The 14,549-nt window shown below is 39.8% G+C and overlaps 1 protein-coding gene across 11 annotated transcripts in view; it reads right to left on the bottom strand.

Annotated features, from left to right (window-relative positions):
- Window positions 1-14,549, bottom strand: part of mast2 (microtubule associated serine/threonine kinase 2) — a 141,394-nt gene that overhangs the window by 16,909 nt on the left and 109,936 nt on the right. For all 11 annotated transcript variants that reach the window (XM_005937376.2, XM_005937378.2, XM_005937380.2 and 8 more), the window contains 10 exons: window positions 12,155-12,230; window positions 10,340-10,549; window positions 5,033-5,134; window positions 3,172-3,304; window positions 2,991-3,058; window positions 2,641-2,744; window positions 2,341-2,549; window positions 2,121-2,259; window positions 1,736-1,868; window positions 1,222-1,387 (listed from right to left, as the gene is read on the bottom strand). In XM_005937376.2, coding sequence (XP_005937438.1) covers window positions 1,222-1,387; window positions 1,736-1,868; window positions 2,121-2,259; window positions 2,341-2,549; window positions 2,641-2,744; window positions 2,991-3,058; window positions 3,172-3,304; window positions 5,033-5,134; window positions 10,340-10,549; window positions 12,155-12,230 — 1,340 coding nt within the window. The remainder of the gene's footprint in view (window positions 1-1,221; window positions 1,388-1,735; window positions 1,869-2,120; window positions 2,260-2,340; window positions 2,550-2,640; window positions 2,745-2,990; window positions 3,059-3,171; window positions 3,305-5,032; window positions 5,135-10,339; window positions 10,550-12,154; window positions 12,231-14,549) is intronic.

The raw sequence follows: 14,549 nt of genomic DNA, 5'->3' as shown, positions 1-14,549 counted from the left end.
TATATATATATATATATATATATATATACTGTTTGTACTGGAGCACTGTAACCAAAATAATTTCCCCTAGGGATCAATAAAGTATTCTGATTCTGATTCATTCCTGTTTGCAACAATAACGACACTAACTCTGAGCACTAACCTGTAAAACACTAAAAGTATAGATCAATCAAGAGTCACGTCTTTCATGACAGCCCTCTATCACCACTTTGTATTAATGTGGGCAGAAGTCAAGAAAAGAGACGGTGCGATCAATACAGGTTTATGATTATTGATTAGGCCTATCATCTTAGGGAATTCAAAAGGGGAAAGGAACACAGCAGAAATCATAATTGATTTTAGTCCTTGCAGAGAAGCCCGGGATCCTTTACTGCAGAGCTACATGTAAACATTTCTGAAGACGTCTGCCGTTCTTGCTGAGGCTGGGAGTCAGCAGGCTCAAATGTTTATTATTCTGATTACAAAGCAACACCGTTATTAGACCAGTAACTACACAAAGGGTTTAAAGGGTTAAAACCCACATCTGCATGGAGTGACTTAACACTAAGGTGTTATAGGGACATCGAGCATTGAGTCCTTAATGCTAAGTCTGAAGTTCAGTTTTTAAAATTTCACACTTATTGGATTCTGAACTTCAACAGGTAACAAAGGAACAAACAGTCAGGCTGCTGCCTCCATTTCTACATGTTCATATTTCTAAAGCAGAATCACTGTGGCGATCACGTCTTTGTGCTGCTTTTTAACTGTAATTTGTGTTACTGACTTCATGTTCATACCTAGAGAGAATCGGAAAGGAACTGAAATTGCTAAAGTCTAATCAATGCCCATCCCTAGTGATGGATTGATAGATTAATGTGTATTATATGTTTTTATCTATTAAGTATGAATATGTAAGTGAAAGCCAAATGACACTCTGCATGTATTTCTTCCTATCCTTCAATTCTTGTTCATTGTGATGATCATCATTAACCGTTACCCTCTTTCTCTTTCAGCCTTACTAACCACCGACTGTGAGGCTCACTTATGAGCACATTAAGCTATGGGAGCCTGGCTGACTCTCCTCCTCTACTGCCCACCTTTGTCTTTGGTTTAGTAAATTATTCTGGCATTATTAAAAACCCTTTGAACTACAACAACTTTGTGGCACCTTATATATTGGGATACTCCTGATTTTACAAAGTACAACATTAATAAAAAGCAATGAGCAGGTGATGTACTCACCACTGATAACCTGACCAAAGAGCTCCTCTGGAGTGTCTCCGAAAAAGGGAGCGCAGCCCACCAGGAACTCATACAGGATGACTCCCATTGCCCACCAGTCCACCGGCTTGCCGTAGCCCTGACGGAGAATCACCTCGGGGGCGATGTACTCTGGAGTGCCACAAACCTGCAAAAGCAGAACATTAGCTCAGCACATGAAAAACACACACACAAAGGTATTTATTCAGTTTTGTTAAGGAAAGACAGGCATAACTTCTGGGTCTGAAAAGTGAAGCCAACACTATGCAAACATGCAAACACTGCCCTTGGGCTTTGTCTCTGTAAAACCTTTCTGCTGAGTTTATCATACATACGGAATAAAACATCAAATTCATTTTGTAAACTGACATAATTCAAAGTTTAAGAAAGGAATCGGGGGTTTGCTCACTGACTAACTACTTCTGAATGACAAATGTGAGTGTGCAGTTTCACAGTCAGTCATAACATGCATACATAAGCCTTAAAAAGCTCATACCTGTTTGTCCAGAAACTCTCGGGTGTCTTTCTCTATGTGTCCTTCATACAGATTTGTGGTCAAACTCATCAAACCGATTTTAGAGAGGCCAAAGTCCGTCAGCTTGATGTGTCCCAAAGATGTGATGAGAAGACTGCACGAGAGAAAATTGAAAGTTTCTGTCCAGACAGCAAATGTTGGAAAAACAGTGCACTATTTCTATTAGTTTCTAACCTTAGTAATAACAATAATCAACAAAATCATAAACAAAGAAAACACATATGAGCAACTTATGTTAAAGTAATTACTGCGAAAAAACACTGTGAACAAGGCTTCAGACTGCTCCAAACACTCGTCATGGTGCAGTGTGATGTGGATATCCCTATTTTAGTTATCTGAGTCTTACTTGTCAGGCTTGAGGTCTCTGTGCACGATGCCATAATTGTGAAGATATTCTAAGGCGAGGACAGTTTCAGCAAAGTACATACGAGCCATATCCACAGGCAAGGCTCCGATATTCTTCAGGAGTGTGGCGCAGTCGCCACCTATAGATGACACATGAGAGTTGCAATATTAGACAACATAATACTACTACCACCACTAATGACAACTAGTAATTATCTTACCCTCCACATACTCCATCACCATGCACAAGTGTCTCCTGGTCTCGAAAGAACAGAACATTGAGACAACAAAAGGGTTCTCAGCAAATGTTAGTATGTCTCGCTCTACAAAGGCCTGCTGGATCTGGTTCCTCAGGATCAAGTTCTGCTTGTTGATCTTCTTCATAGCAAATCGTTGCCTGGTCTCCTTGTGACGTACGAGAAACACAGCCCTACACAGGACAAGAAAGGTATTCAGGTTTTACAAAGAACTTAACATATATTAAAAATACAGACAGAGAGATGGGTTGAATGCTGTTGTACCCATAGGCTCCATTACTGATGAGCTTGATATTTTCAAAGTCCTCCTCTCGAGGGGTTTTGGCTTTAGTCTGTGGTGATCCTGCTGGGACAGCGGCTACTCGAGTCTGAAACACAAAAGCAAAAAACATGAAAGGTTTTCAACCCAAAGAGAAGAACCATGAAAAAAATCTTTACTGTATTTTCATAAATGATTAGTAAAATTCACCCTTTTGTATGTTTCTGAATCTACAAGTTGCTTGAAAAGTGATTTCAAATTGATTAGATGATTAAAATGAAAGTCAATTAAACTGCTTACATTTTTGGTCTACTTTCACAGATTCCTATTTAACACTCCTTCATTGTATACTCACGTCAACTGAATCATCTGTCTCTGGGGTTTCTGGGTTTCCACTATCATAGCTGCTGAGCTGAGTCATTTCTACAACGAGACACAAGGATCAATGACCAGGAGAAAGAGGAACCGAGGGGGGCAAAGAAAAAGACAGTAGTTAACCAGTTAAATAAGAAATATTTGATGTTTGCTGATGTTACCCTCCAGAGGGTCCCTGGTGAGGCCCAGCTGGCTGATGATGTATCGGGGAATGTCAGACTTAATGCCCTGGCCTTCTTTTGCATGGCCTTCAGCTGCTTCCAACAAGTGGTAGAACTCCTCAGGATCAAACTCCTGCAAAGGAGGGAGAGTGGAAGGAGGTCATGAAGCAGGAGTGGCATAAAGAGACAAATCAAAGCTTAAGGTTCAAAATCAAGTAATAACATTTCTTTTGGTGCCAAAATGGTTCCTACAATCTCAGCTGTGTAAGTTGTTATGACAGCCATGACACATGTGAATTTAAAAGGTTGAAAGCCTCAACCTGTCCAGACTTTTATTAGCTGTTCAGTCTTTTGCCTTGCAATAATAACAATAAACAGTAACATATAATATGAAGATTCTTTGTGTAGTTCTGTATCTGTGATAATTCTCCGGTAACGAAATATCATAATTTAGCACAAAATGCTCCCGTCCTGTTTGAGTCTCGACATGGAGAGAAACAGAAATTCATCTGGTTATCTTATTAGATCAAGATATTCAACTCTGATTTAAAGTGAGTTGCCCCAACAACAGCGCCGCACAGGAAAAAAAAACACAATCTAAACCTTCTGTGTGATTCTAAAGCAATCACAGAGTGAAGACTTGGACGGTGCTGCAGACGTACTGGAGGTTTTGCTGGGCAGAAACTTCTGTGTCCTCTGACTAAGACATACTGCCTGATTATTCGCTTCTTGTGGACACACATAAACACTTCCTGCCCCCTCTTGTCTCTCTGTGCTTTCATTTGTAAAAACCCATCCTGTTCAGTGTCACAGCTTCAGCTGTATGCAATTAGTCAAAACTACTGATGTGAGGACTGGGGAAACCTCCCCTCTTGTCCTCCTCTTCCTCATCCTCTACTGCCCCTCCAATTATCCCTGTCTTCTGCACTCCACATCTTTCTTTCTTTCCCATTTTCCCATTCTTTTCCCTAATGTCAAACTCCTGGGCTCACCAATTGCTGGTTCCATCTATTAGGCTGAAAATGTGAACCATCTCATCCAGGGATACAAATTGAGAACTGGTTCTTGTAGAGAACTAGTTCCCAGTAGTCCAATTCCTTGGAATTGTTAGCCTGCCTGCCTATCGATCCCACTTATCGGTTTTTGCACTCGCACTACAATCCGCTGATTTCAGTTCACGTGTCAGAGGAGGAAAATAATGACACAGTTTAGAGTGTGGATACGGACTTTTTTTTATCGTACAAAAGGACGAGATAAATGGTAAAGTGGAAAACTGCTTCCAGGACAGAAACAACAACATTATGCTGCTTACACACCTATGTATGTATTTTTTTTTAGTTTGTATGTAATGATGGTGACTCTCAAAACAGAGCCAATGAGAACCTAATGACAATCGATAAGTGATATCAATAATGGAATCACTAAATTTGTACCAACTCCCATCCTTAATCTCCCAAAATCATGGAGGTCCTCTGAGAGAAGTTTGAATAGGTGACAGACAGAGAAAGAAAAGAAGCTCTGCTGTTGTCTAAACATAATGTTGCTGAGAGGTGTTAATGTGTGAGCATGTGTGTACATTAGACTGTTTTGAAATACCCATAAATTTATTTATTGGCTTAAATTTCCACCAAGGAGCAGAAAGCTCTAAATTGCATTTTTCAAGCGTTTATGGAGCGAATCTGAAGAGTATGAAAAAACACAATTCCAGTTAATACTAGTAACTGAAATGCAAAAAGGACTCAGTAGCTGTTGAGGATAAGCAAGCAAGGTAAGGTTTGGTGAAAAAGGTGAATAAGCTTCATATTTAAATAAAAAATTAATTAAAAAAAACATCTGGAAGGTCTGTGAAGGTCTTTCTTACCAGACACTCGAGCAGACGTGCGGGCCGGGCGATTATGATCATCAGCTTCTTGACAAGTTGTGTGACAAAGGTAACCTCTATGCTTTCAGAACGCTCATGAGCCTTAAAGAGAACACAAGAGGACTCAGGGTTAAAGCAAAAAGTTTACAAAGAACAATTATTACAAATATTCTCTGCAATATTAAGAAGGCAAGAAAAAAAACAATAACAACAAAAAAAAACAGCTAACAAACAACTCGTATCTGTCAGGACAGGACAATAATTCATCAGTGTGAACTTTGATGACCTTGCACTGAATAGAAAACGTCTCTTGTGCTGGATTTGTCCTTCATAAACAAAGCAGAACAGCCATGAGGATGAACAGATGGTGGAGTCCTTCTTTCATTGACACCTGAGAGGTAATCTAAATCAGAAATGACCTCTGCCTCACTCCTTCGTATCCACCATGAAATGTCTGCCAGCATGGAGACAGAGCAATTTACTCAGCAATCCGTTGTAACTGACTGGAGATGCAGCTGGAGCAAACACTGACCCCTGGAAAGAAATGGGGTGGAAAGAAAGTGCATCTGTGTGTGTGTGTGTGTGTGGTGACGAACCTGCCACTGTAACAAAATAAAATAATTAAAGAGAAACTGTGTACATGTGGTTTCATATGTGCACATTTATGAATGTGGCACGTATGCATGTTTTTATAATGTATGTATGTGTCAGGCGGGGTAACACAGGGGAGGCGGCTGCTCATAAACAAAGCGTGGCTGACAGGTTGTTGTTTGTCTGACAGATGCAGAGGGCCCGGGGGCCCCTATAACCCCACCACCACCACCACCACCACCACCCTTGAATTATCTCTTGAATTATTTATAACTGTAATGAAACCTGGAGGGAGGGAGTGAATATCTACTGTATTGGTATTCAACTATATGTATCTAAGTATAAAGGAGATGGAATATTATGTATGTGCGTGTATGTGTGTGGTTACTGTAAGGACCAGCGATCGGTGGTAACGCACAGCTGAGGGATAGGCTCCCCCTACATAGAGACTAATTATCCAGAGACTATGTGAGAAAGAGACAGCCGGCATATTTTAACACTGTGTGGTTAACGTGAAGTGACTCCCTGGTGGGTACACAGCATACATACAAGTCCTTTAACATCTTGAATCCACATGCACAGTGTGATCTAATTTATAGATTTTAGTGTATTACAAATTTATTCTATTATGCTAGAATGACGTGGATTGGACTTTTATGTTTGGTAAACGCATAGCGATTAACTATGCTAAGCGATACACACAGTTATTACAACTGGTGCCAAAAACGTCATCTTCAACATCCTTTGTCTTCATCAGCGAAGCACTGCTCGTCTCGTCAGAGAAGAAATTAGATGATCATTTCACTTATATTGAAAAAGATCAACTAATTTTCATTAACAAATTCAATTTCTTGTGAATCATCAAGGCTGGTGTGAAATGAATACTGTAAAACATGCTATAATTCCGATTACCAGTGAGTAAATATACTTAGTAAGACTTAATTAAACTAATTTAATCCTAATTTAAGAGTGAAATCCAGGAAATGCTGGAAACTGCTGGCAGTGAAAGTGGTCTCACCAAATGTTTAAGGACTTTTTAGGTTCATTTATTTATTTTAACAAATGGTACAATAACTGTTTTTGTTCAACTAAGCTTCAATTTTGTTTAAAGGGAAGTACATGTAAGTACATATAATTTGGCAGTATCTTATTGTAAAATGTTCATAACCTTAGCTGCATTTCTGCAAATATAAAATAAATAAATTATATTTATGTCCTTTTTTATTTTAAAAAAATGCAAGTTTTTTTTTAAGATCAGAGGTAAATTCATTAAGTCTAACAGAGAGACGTGGGGATCACAGATAACCTAATACAACAATATCACAATACATGGTGTACAGAAATGATGTCATCACACAGCAACACTCAGTACAGTGGAACAAAGTCACAGATCCTTGTGAGCTGCTTTTCCTTCACTTCAAATTCCATTTTCTTTGCTTTTATTCATTTGAAAAGTACCACCACAAGCACTCATGAAAAAGTGAATGTGAGATGTTTAAGAATGATTGAATGTGAATTTCTGGTGTTAATTTAGTTCAGTTCAATTCAATTTAATTTTTTTAACACCATAACATATGGAAGAAAAGATCTTTTTCTCATGCTTAACAGAGAGCATGCATCATTTCCTCCAAGCAGGTCACAGTTGTACCTGAATTCAGCTAAAAGACTATTAAAAGCAGATGTTTGCAGCTGTGTATGGCTTGTGGCAAATCTGTTGAAGGTTCAGAGTGAAGGATGGACACTTAGTGACAGATCACTGGAGCTGAGATAGCTTTCTACAACCCTCTGCCCTCAGGTGACCTCCAGGAGTCTAACAGGGTCTCCCAGGGGTTCCAGCAGAGGATGTCCTGGATGGAGGTTGCCATGGTGACCGCCAGACAGGTCACTAAGGCCTCGTGACAGGGATAGATGACCGAGAGGAAGTGAGTATGAGCCAAATAAGAGGGGTGAAGGTGGAGGACAGAAAAAAGACAAGAGAAGGACAGGAGGAGGAGAGTTTAGTCGGCCTCCTGTGAATTTTGTAATGAGGTCATGACACAAGGAAAGGAAAGAAAGGACACCAAAGACGGGGATAAGGAATGATGATAAAGGAAAAGGACTGATAATTGCAGAAACCAAAAGGTGTAGGTTGGTAAAAATGAAAAACAAGGGGAAATGGGTTTACCAAACCAGCTTCTCAAAAATGAGAAAGGCTCATTTCTCAAAGTTACTCTGTAACTGGCTCATGTAAAGTGCAGTGAAGCATAGTAAAAAGCCACTGGGAGAACATACAAGCTATTATTTTTGTTACCGTTAATCCTGTAAAATTACAGGGTCAGTTTATCAAATGGCAAGTTTCTGTTGAGTTTTGTCATTTTCCAGTTTCAGCTGATTAAATTCCACTTCACTCACGCTCACTGAGTGGCACACAGAAATCTCACTACAGGGGAAAGTGAAACCATCAAGCTTCACGCAGTTTGTTTTTTAAGACTTTTCTACGGTGTTTCTCTGATTTTTAAGGGAAACAAAGTTAGACAGGCAGGGTTGAGATTGTTTTAATATTTGCATTGATGGGATAGTAGCTACACCGGACAAAGGATGTTGAAGATGGAGTCACCAGGCAGGAGGAAAAGAGGAACCACAGAGAAGATTCATGGATTTAGTGAAGGAGTATATGCTGAGGGTTGGTGTGACAGAGGAGGGATAGGTTGAGATGGAGGGCCATGGAAGAAAAAGAACGGCTGATTTATTTTAGTGATCAAGTTATCTGGGGATAAAAAGCCTTCATTTAAGGTGTTCCTTTTGGTTTTTGACTCACTGGATCTGTGATGGTCAGGTCACCTGTCCAAGGCGTACACTTCGCCCAATAAAGATGGCATTGATTCCAGTTGGATAAGCAGTTAAGATGGACAAGATGAATGACATTCACTACATCAGGCAAAATGATCAATTTTGATGTAATTATATTTACAAATATAATGAATGAAAAACTAGATTAACTCTCTGTTGAGATCTCTCCTGTTAAAATAGTAAATACCAGATAATGCATCACCTTTCTGAGCTGACTTTTGAGCCAACAACAGCAGCATTTGGGAAGAAATTGCTCACAAAGTCGCACTTAATGCCACAAAAAACTAGCTAGACTCAACTTGCAGATAAGGGGTAAGAATAAGACATAGGCTCACTTGTCTTTTATGAACCTTTCAAAGGTTTTGTTTGTAGAACAATTTACAGTTACAAGCTACTAAAGCCAGAGAAAGTAGTGCAGGCAACTCCTGAGGTATGACATCAGATCAGCAACATTCAGTTTACCTTCGAGTCTGATCTTCAACAACAATGTAACCGAGTCTCAACGTCTCAATAAAGCTACACTGAATCAAACCGAAATTGACTCAACTGTAAAGTCGGCATCTGTCCCTTCCTCCTCCCAGCAGTCCATGAACACCTTCCACTCGCTCCTCCTTATCACCTCCTCCACCTCCTCTTCTTCCAGCCTCCTCTGCCACGAGGTGCGATACATGTCTCGGACAAACACCCACAAAAATTACGTGGAATTCCCATAAATGAAAGTGCTGAGGTTGCCTTCACACCTGCATCCACCTGCTCACAAATTCATTTTCTGAGCTGGAGGTCTGCTTCACCTGCTGCTGCACTTGGCTATATTACAAAAAACAGAAGAAAAAAAAAAACAGTCTAATGTCGCCTAATTGGTGATGTCATCATTCAGCCCGCATTGCTGCACTGCCATCTGAGCTGGGAGCGCTTCTCCAGATGTGCACAACCCGAGTTCCTCGCACCCTCCAAAAGACTTTGAACAGGCTTCATGCATGTACATCCACCTCCCCTTTCCTCTGTGAACCTGCTGGCCAATCGAAAGCAGAGGAATCCCCTCCAATCCTCAGCCATCCCAAAACCTTTCCACTGCACCTCCTTGCGTCTGGGAGAGTCATCCATCAGTCCCCAGTGACCACTGAAGTGTGAAATTAAAATCGGAGAGCGTGTGTGTGCTTGCCTGCATATATGTGTGTGTCTATGATTGAGATATCTTGTGTTTATGTGTCCCAGTAGAACAGAAGGTCAATAAGAGGCCTGTGGGAGCCACAATATCACACCCTCAGGCCCCCGAAAACTGAGCTAATAGAGATGTCACCACCGCTCACACATGTGTAAGTACATTTCTGTGCTCTGTCATGTTGATATTCGTGTGTAAACGGACATGAGGTAATTTTGTCACACCAAGTGAGTAAATTTAAATTGATTGACAGAAATATACATGAAGGAATGTGTGAGAGCCCAGGAAGTCTTAGGTCTGTAAGGAACGGCAGCCTCTGTGCATTCATAAGACATGTAACCATACTCGCAATGAGTGAACAAAGGTGTGTGTCACACTGTAAGTTGTTGCACAGTAAACCAAGCATGGCTGGGATGGTACTATACATGTTGTGTCTTTATTTGTGTATTTTTAAAGAGAAGAAAATAATGAAAAGAATTAAATAATTAAAACATTTAGAGGTCTCTAAAATCAACACTGCAGTCTACACCTGGTCAAAAGTGTCCGAGCTGATTGTTGTGTGTCTGTTTGTTTGTTTTTTAGAAGTGCATGAGGAACACAATTGGAAGCAAATGAAGTTCTTATATTTAGATTGCTCTTACACGCTTTATTCAAAGGAATGATTAAGAATTGGAAGCAAAAGTGGCTTATTGCGGGACTGTGAATAAACTTGTGAATCAACTTACATCTTGCAGCAGCTTCTCCAGATTCTCCTGGAGTTCGTAGAAGTAGCGGGAAGTGATGAGGTCCTCTCTGCTTTTCTCCAGGCAGTCTCTGGACAACTCTATAAGCTGATGATGAATGAAGCTCAAGACCCCGTCGGCCAATGGGCAAATCTTCTCTGGGGCCGAGGAGGCAAGCAGCTCGGCCAGACGCTCCTCCATTTGAGCTGTTGCCTGAGGGGAGGAGGCGGAAGGCAATTACAGGGTGGGGAGAAGGATGAGTCACACATAGGAACGCTCATGTGAGACACATGGAGAGACAGTAAACGGCACGGCTATAAGATAATCTCATATGGAAGGGAAAATCCCTTCTAATTGAAAAATTAATTATTCAAAAATGATGTTTGATACAGGCCTGAAATAATGTACTCAATGAAACACTAAACTTCTAGTCTTTAGCATAATACATCATCTATGTCACAGTAATTGAACAAATACTTAAAGGGACAGGTCGCTGTAAGAAAAAAGAGAAATATGAAACAGAGACGAACACTGATGTCACATATTAATAAGAAATTAGAGTATTTTATTTCAAAATGCTGCTCATACAGCACTTACTGCAGCTGCTTCATTGAATAAAAACAACTTGCAATAATATTTCAGTTGTGTATAAATCCTGTATTAAATAGAAAATAGAAACAAAGCAAACGCATCGATGTCTTAGACTTCATCAGCCAGATCATTGGACAGCATTTCTGGATTTTTTTTACGCATGTGCATATCTCTGCATGCTGGAGTCTTAATTTGCACTTGTGGATGTGCAGCCTTACTGCGCAGTAATGAACAACATCTTTTTTAAAGCAGTGCTGCATTAGGGCTTGAAAATATATGCTCATTTTGAATATGTTCTTAGCACCAATTTTTTTAACTACTGTGGTGCATCTATTTTGTTTTTTTTAAGTTATGTTCTCCACTCAAATTCAGACAAATGCTGCAAAATTGATGGTGCTGGATAATGAACAAACACACAGCAATCCAAGTCTCTCTAGACAAAGAAATGAGATATTTGACCAAGTCAATGACCTGATATTAGCCTAATAGAGCATGATTTTCAGTTGTTAAACTGACTGCACAAAGATTCACAAACATGCAGCAACTAAAGCTGGCTGAGTAAAGGCCTAGCAGAGCATCTCGATGGAGGAAATGCAGCATATGTGATGTCCGTGGGTTCTAGACAGCAGTTTTTTTTTATCCACTTCTTAAAAACAATCTTAAAATATTGAACTACGTATAATGCAATTTACATTCTTTAACAGTTAACTCAATATATTAGCAACACGTCATGAATTAAAGCTGAACGTCTACGCTTTAGAAACATCTTGAAAGACCGATTTAAAATCCACCGGGGTGGTGTGCAGAGGCAATATGTATTAAAACTGTATTAGTGGCTATAGAGATGAAATGTGTTCATTGACTAACTTAAGCAGAAGGTGTCTGAGCCCATGCACTTATTACAGAATCAGGTATGTTTCTGATGTAACGCTGCAGTTCAGCACTACTTCTCAGCGTGCTCCCTTGCTCACAGAAACATCTGTAGATTCTTCTTCTTCTTTTTAAATACACTGTACTAAAGATGATGAAATCCCTAAATTCTTGCAGTTGTCCACACAGTAGTGAACTCCAAACATTTTTAACTGCTTGTTGTTTGGATTCTAGACCAACTTTGAAAGCAAAGACTTAAACTGAGGTTCTTGCATTGTTGTTCTTTTGTTCATCCCTTTTTTTTTTTTTAAGCACTTCCTTTAGTTTCTTTAGGAACTGTGTGTCAGTAATACAAACCTTTGGGAATCTCTCCTTGTATACATGGTTCATCATCATAATCTCATGGTCAAAGGACACAGGAGAGCGCCCAGGGCTGAAACAAAGCAAATGGAGATAATCACCAACTGTAAGCCATTGAAGTCTTAGCATGCCTTTAGTTAAATGTGCTGACAGGCAACAATTATTTTCAAAAAGCTGTTTAACATATGCTTTCCAGGACAGTCACACGTTGCTCTTGATGTAGCTCATCAGGAAATTGTTCTGTGTATACTGTGGAACCAAAAATATGAGCATGTGATGCACAAACACTAGCATTTGAAGCCAAATACTTGTGAGAAGGGATCATGTGAGCAACCATAAATAATTCAGTACATAAGTCTACCTGTTCACTATGTCAGAATTAATGATAGTCATGGTCCTCTAATGTATAAAGTAGTAGACTCAAACTTTAAATCTCCAGATGTAAAAATGAATAGAATTTCTTTAAAGATTCTCTGTAACATACATAAAAAGCACAAACTAGGATAAAGCAAAGACAGATTTTTTTTTTCTCCACAGATGAACATTTAGAAAAGTTCTGGTGCTCGTTTGTATTCTGAAAAAAAAGATCCGCCCTGTCAGAAACAGGCCTGAGGAAACCGAAGTGACAGACAGGCTCGGTCAGCTCAGAGCAGAGGGGAAGAGAAAAGGGATGGTGCTCACACACAATAACAGGACCTGGGGGTCTTCATCATACGTGCATCTTCAGCGGTGTCAACCGAATACCATGACATCCTCTAGACTCACATGGTTGCACACACTGAGCAGCGCAAAGGTAACGCCTCTGGAGGCTGGCAGACCAACGGACAGCATGTGTGCGTCAGTAAAAAGCCAGGCATCTTCACTACTCGTCCAGCTCCGTGCAGCGAGTCTCCATTAGTCCTCGGGGGGTTTTCATGCCCTGACAGACTGACAGTGATGTCTCCTTTAGTTCATACTAGCACCAACAGTGGACTTCATTTTCTCTGTATTGTGCTTCTCCAGGGACTCATCCCTTTTCTTATTCTATCATGAACCAACCCCCACACCTGACCTCTCTCTACAATAACACAAAACAGCAACAGCAGCAATACCCTTGACCTTTCCATGTCTCACTTTCACAATATGAGATGATGACAGGTAGAAGGCAGTATGTGTGTGTGTATGTGTTTTAGTCACGGAAGAAACATTTAATTCTGAACAAGGCTTTGATAACCTTCGGTTTCATTTACTATCATATATGAAAGTGAAAACTGCTTTCCAAACGATGAGCATTTTAGGAACTTTAGGAATCTGGCACACAACATATCTTCATCTGTTTTAAACCATTAGTTTGGTTGTTATTAACTGTTCCTGGAATGATTTTAAATATCCTTCTTGAAGATACAATGAAGAAACACGGCCATAAATTCAACTGTTATTAAAATTGTCTAAGCTTGCCTTTAGTGTTACTCAGAAACAACTTGAATACATGTTTATTACGAGAAGGGTGATGCCAGTGTACTTGAGCACACTGGATTTTAAATTCTGCTCCCTCTTGTATGTAAATGGTCTGAGCAAAAGGAGGAAAATTAATGAAGGCATCTCTATAACGCAGCCCACTTCCATCCATTCATCCATTTATCCATCCATCAATGTACTTCGACATCTATGGTCAATTTAGCAAGCGCTAAGCTATGTACAGGGTGTCTTTTGTCCTGTTTTCCTCCCATCACCCCCAGCCTGGCTGGAGTTTTGTCTCTATTATTGCAGGGTCTTTACCTTACAATATAAAGCACCTTGAGGTGACTTGTTAAGATCTGAGGTTATATAAATAAAATTTAATTGCACTGAGTGTATTTTTTTCAAGAGGCCTAAAGTGACTTTTTATTGCTCTTACAACTTAACCTCATAAAGGGTCATCACATCAAGGGGGTAAAACATTTTTGCTAAACTCAAATATAGTAAAATATCTAATTTTACAAAAAAAAATAATTATTTGACCTGAAGGCCAACCAACAAGTTACTTGTTTTTAAAATGAATTGAAATCTTAAGAAAACATTAAAAAAGGAAGTGCAGAAAAGACACCTCACAATTTCTGCAAACTTAAGAGACTTAATATGACTGAGGTTACAAACCCAGCAAACAAACACAAAGACATTTTAGCCACCACACATCTGTTAGCATGAGTCACTGATAAACACACAAATATACCCGTGCACATAAGCACATACATGGTGACCTGTACCATGAGGTAATGCTCTGAGTCATCAACCAGCAGCTCAAAGTCCAATTACGAGCGTAATAGGAATGAGAACAGCCTGAACGTGACAAACATGCTGAACGTCATGAGCGCAGTTTATCACGCTGACAGATGACCACACACACACACACACACACACACACACACACACA

This window comes from Haplochromis burtoni, unplaced genomic scaffold (genome assembly GCF_018398535.1).
Source record: "Haplochromis burtoni strain Fernald_Lab_line unplaced genomic scaffold, NCSU_Asbu1 Contig_67, whole genome shotgun sequence".
Taxonomy (NCBI): Eukaryota; Metazoa; Chordata; class Actinopteri; order Cichliformes; family Cichlidae; genus Haplochromis; species Haplochromis burtoni.
This window is presented reverse-complemented; position numbering and strand designations above follow the sequence as displayed.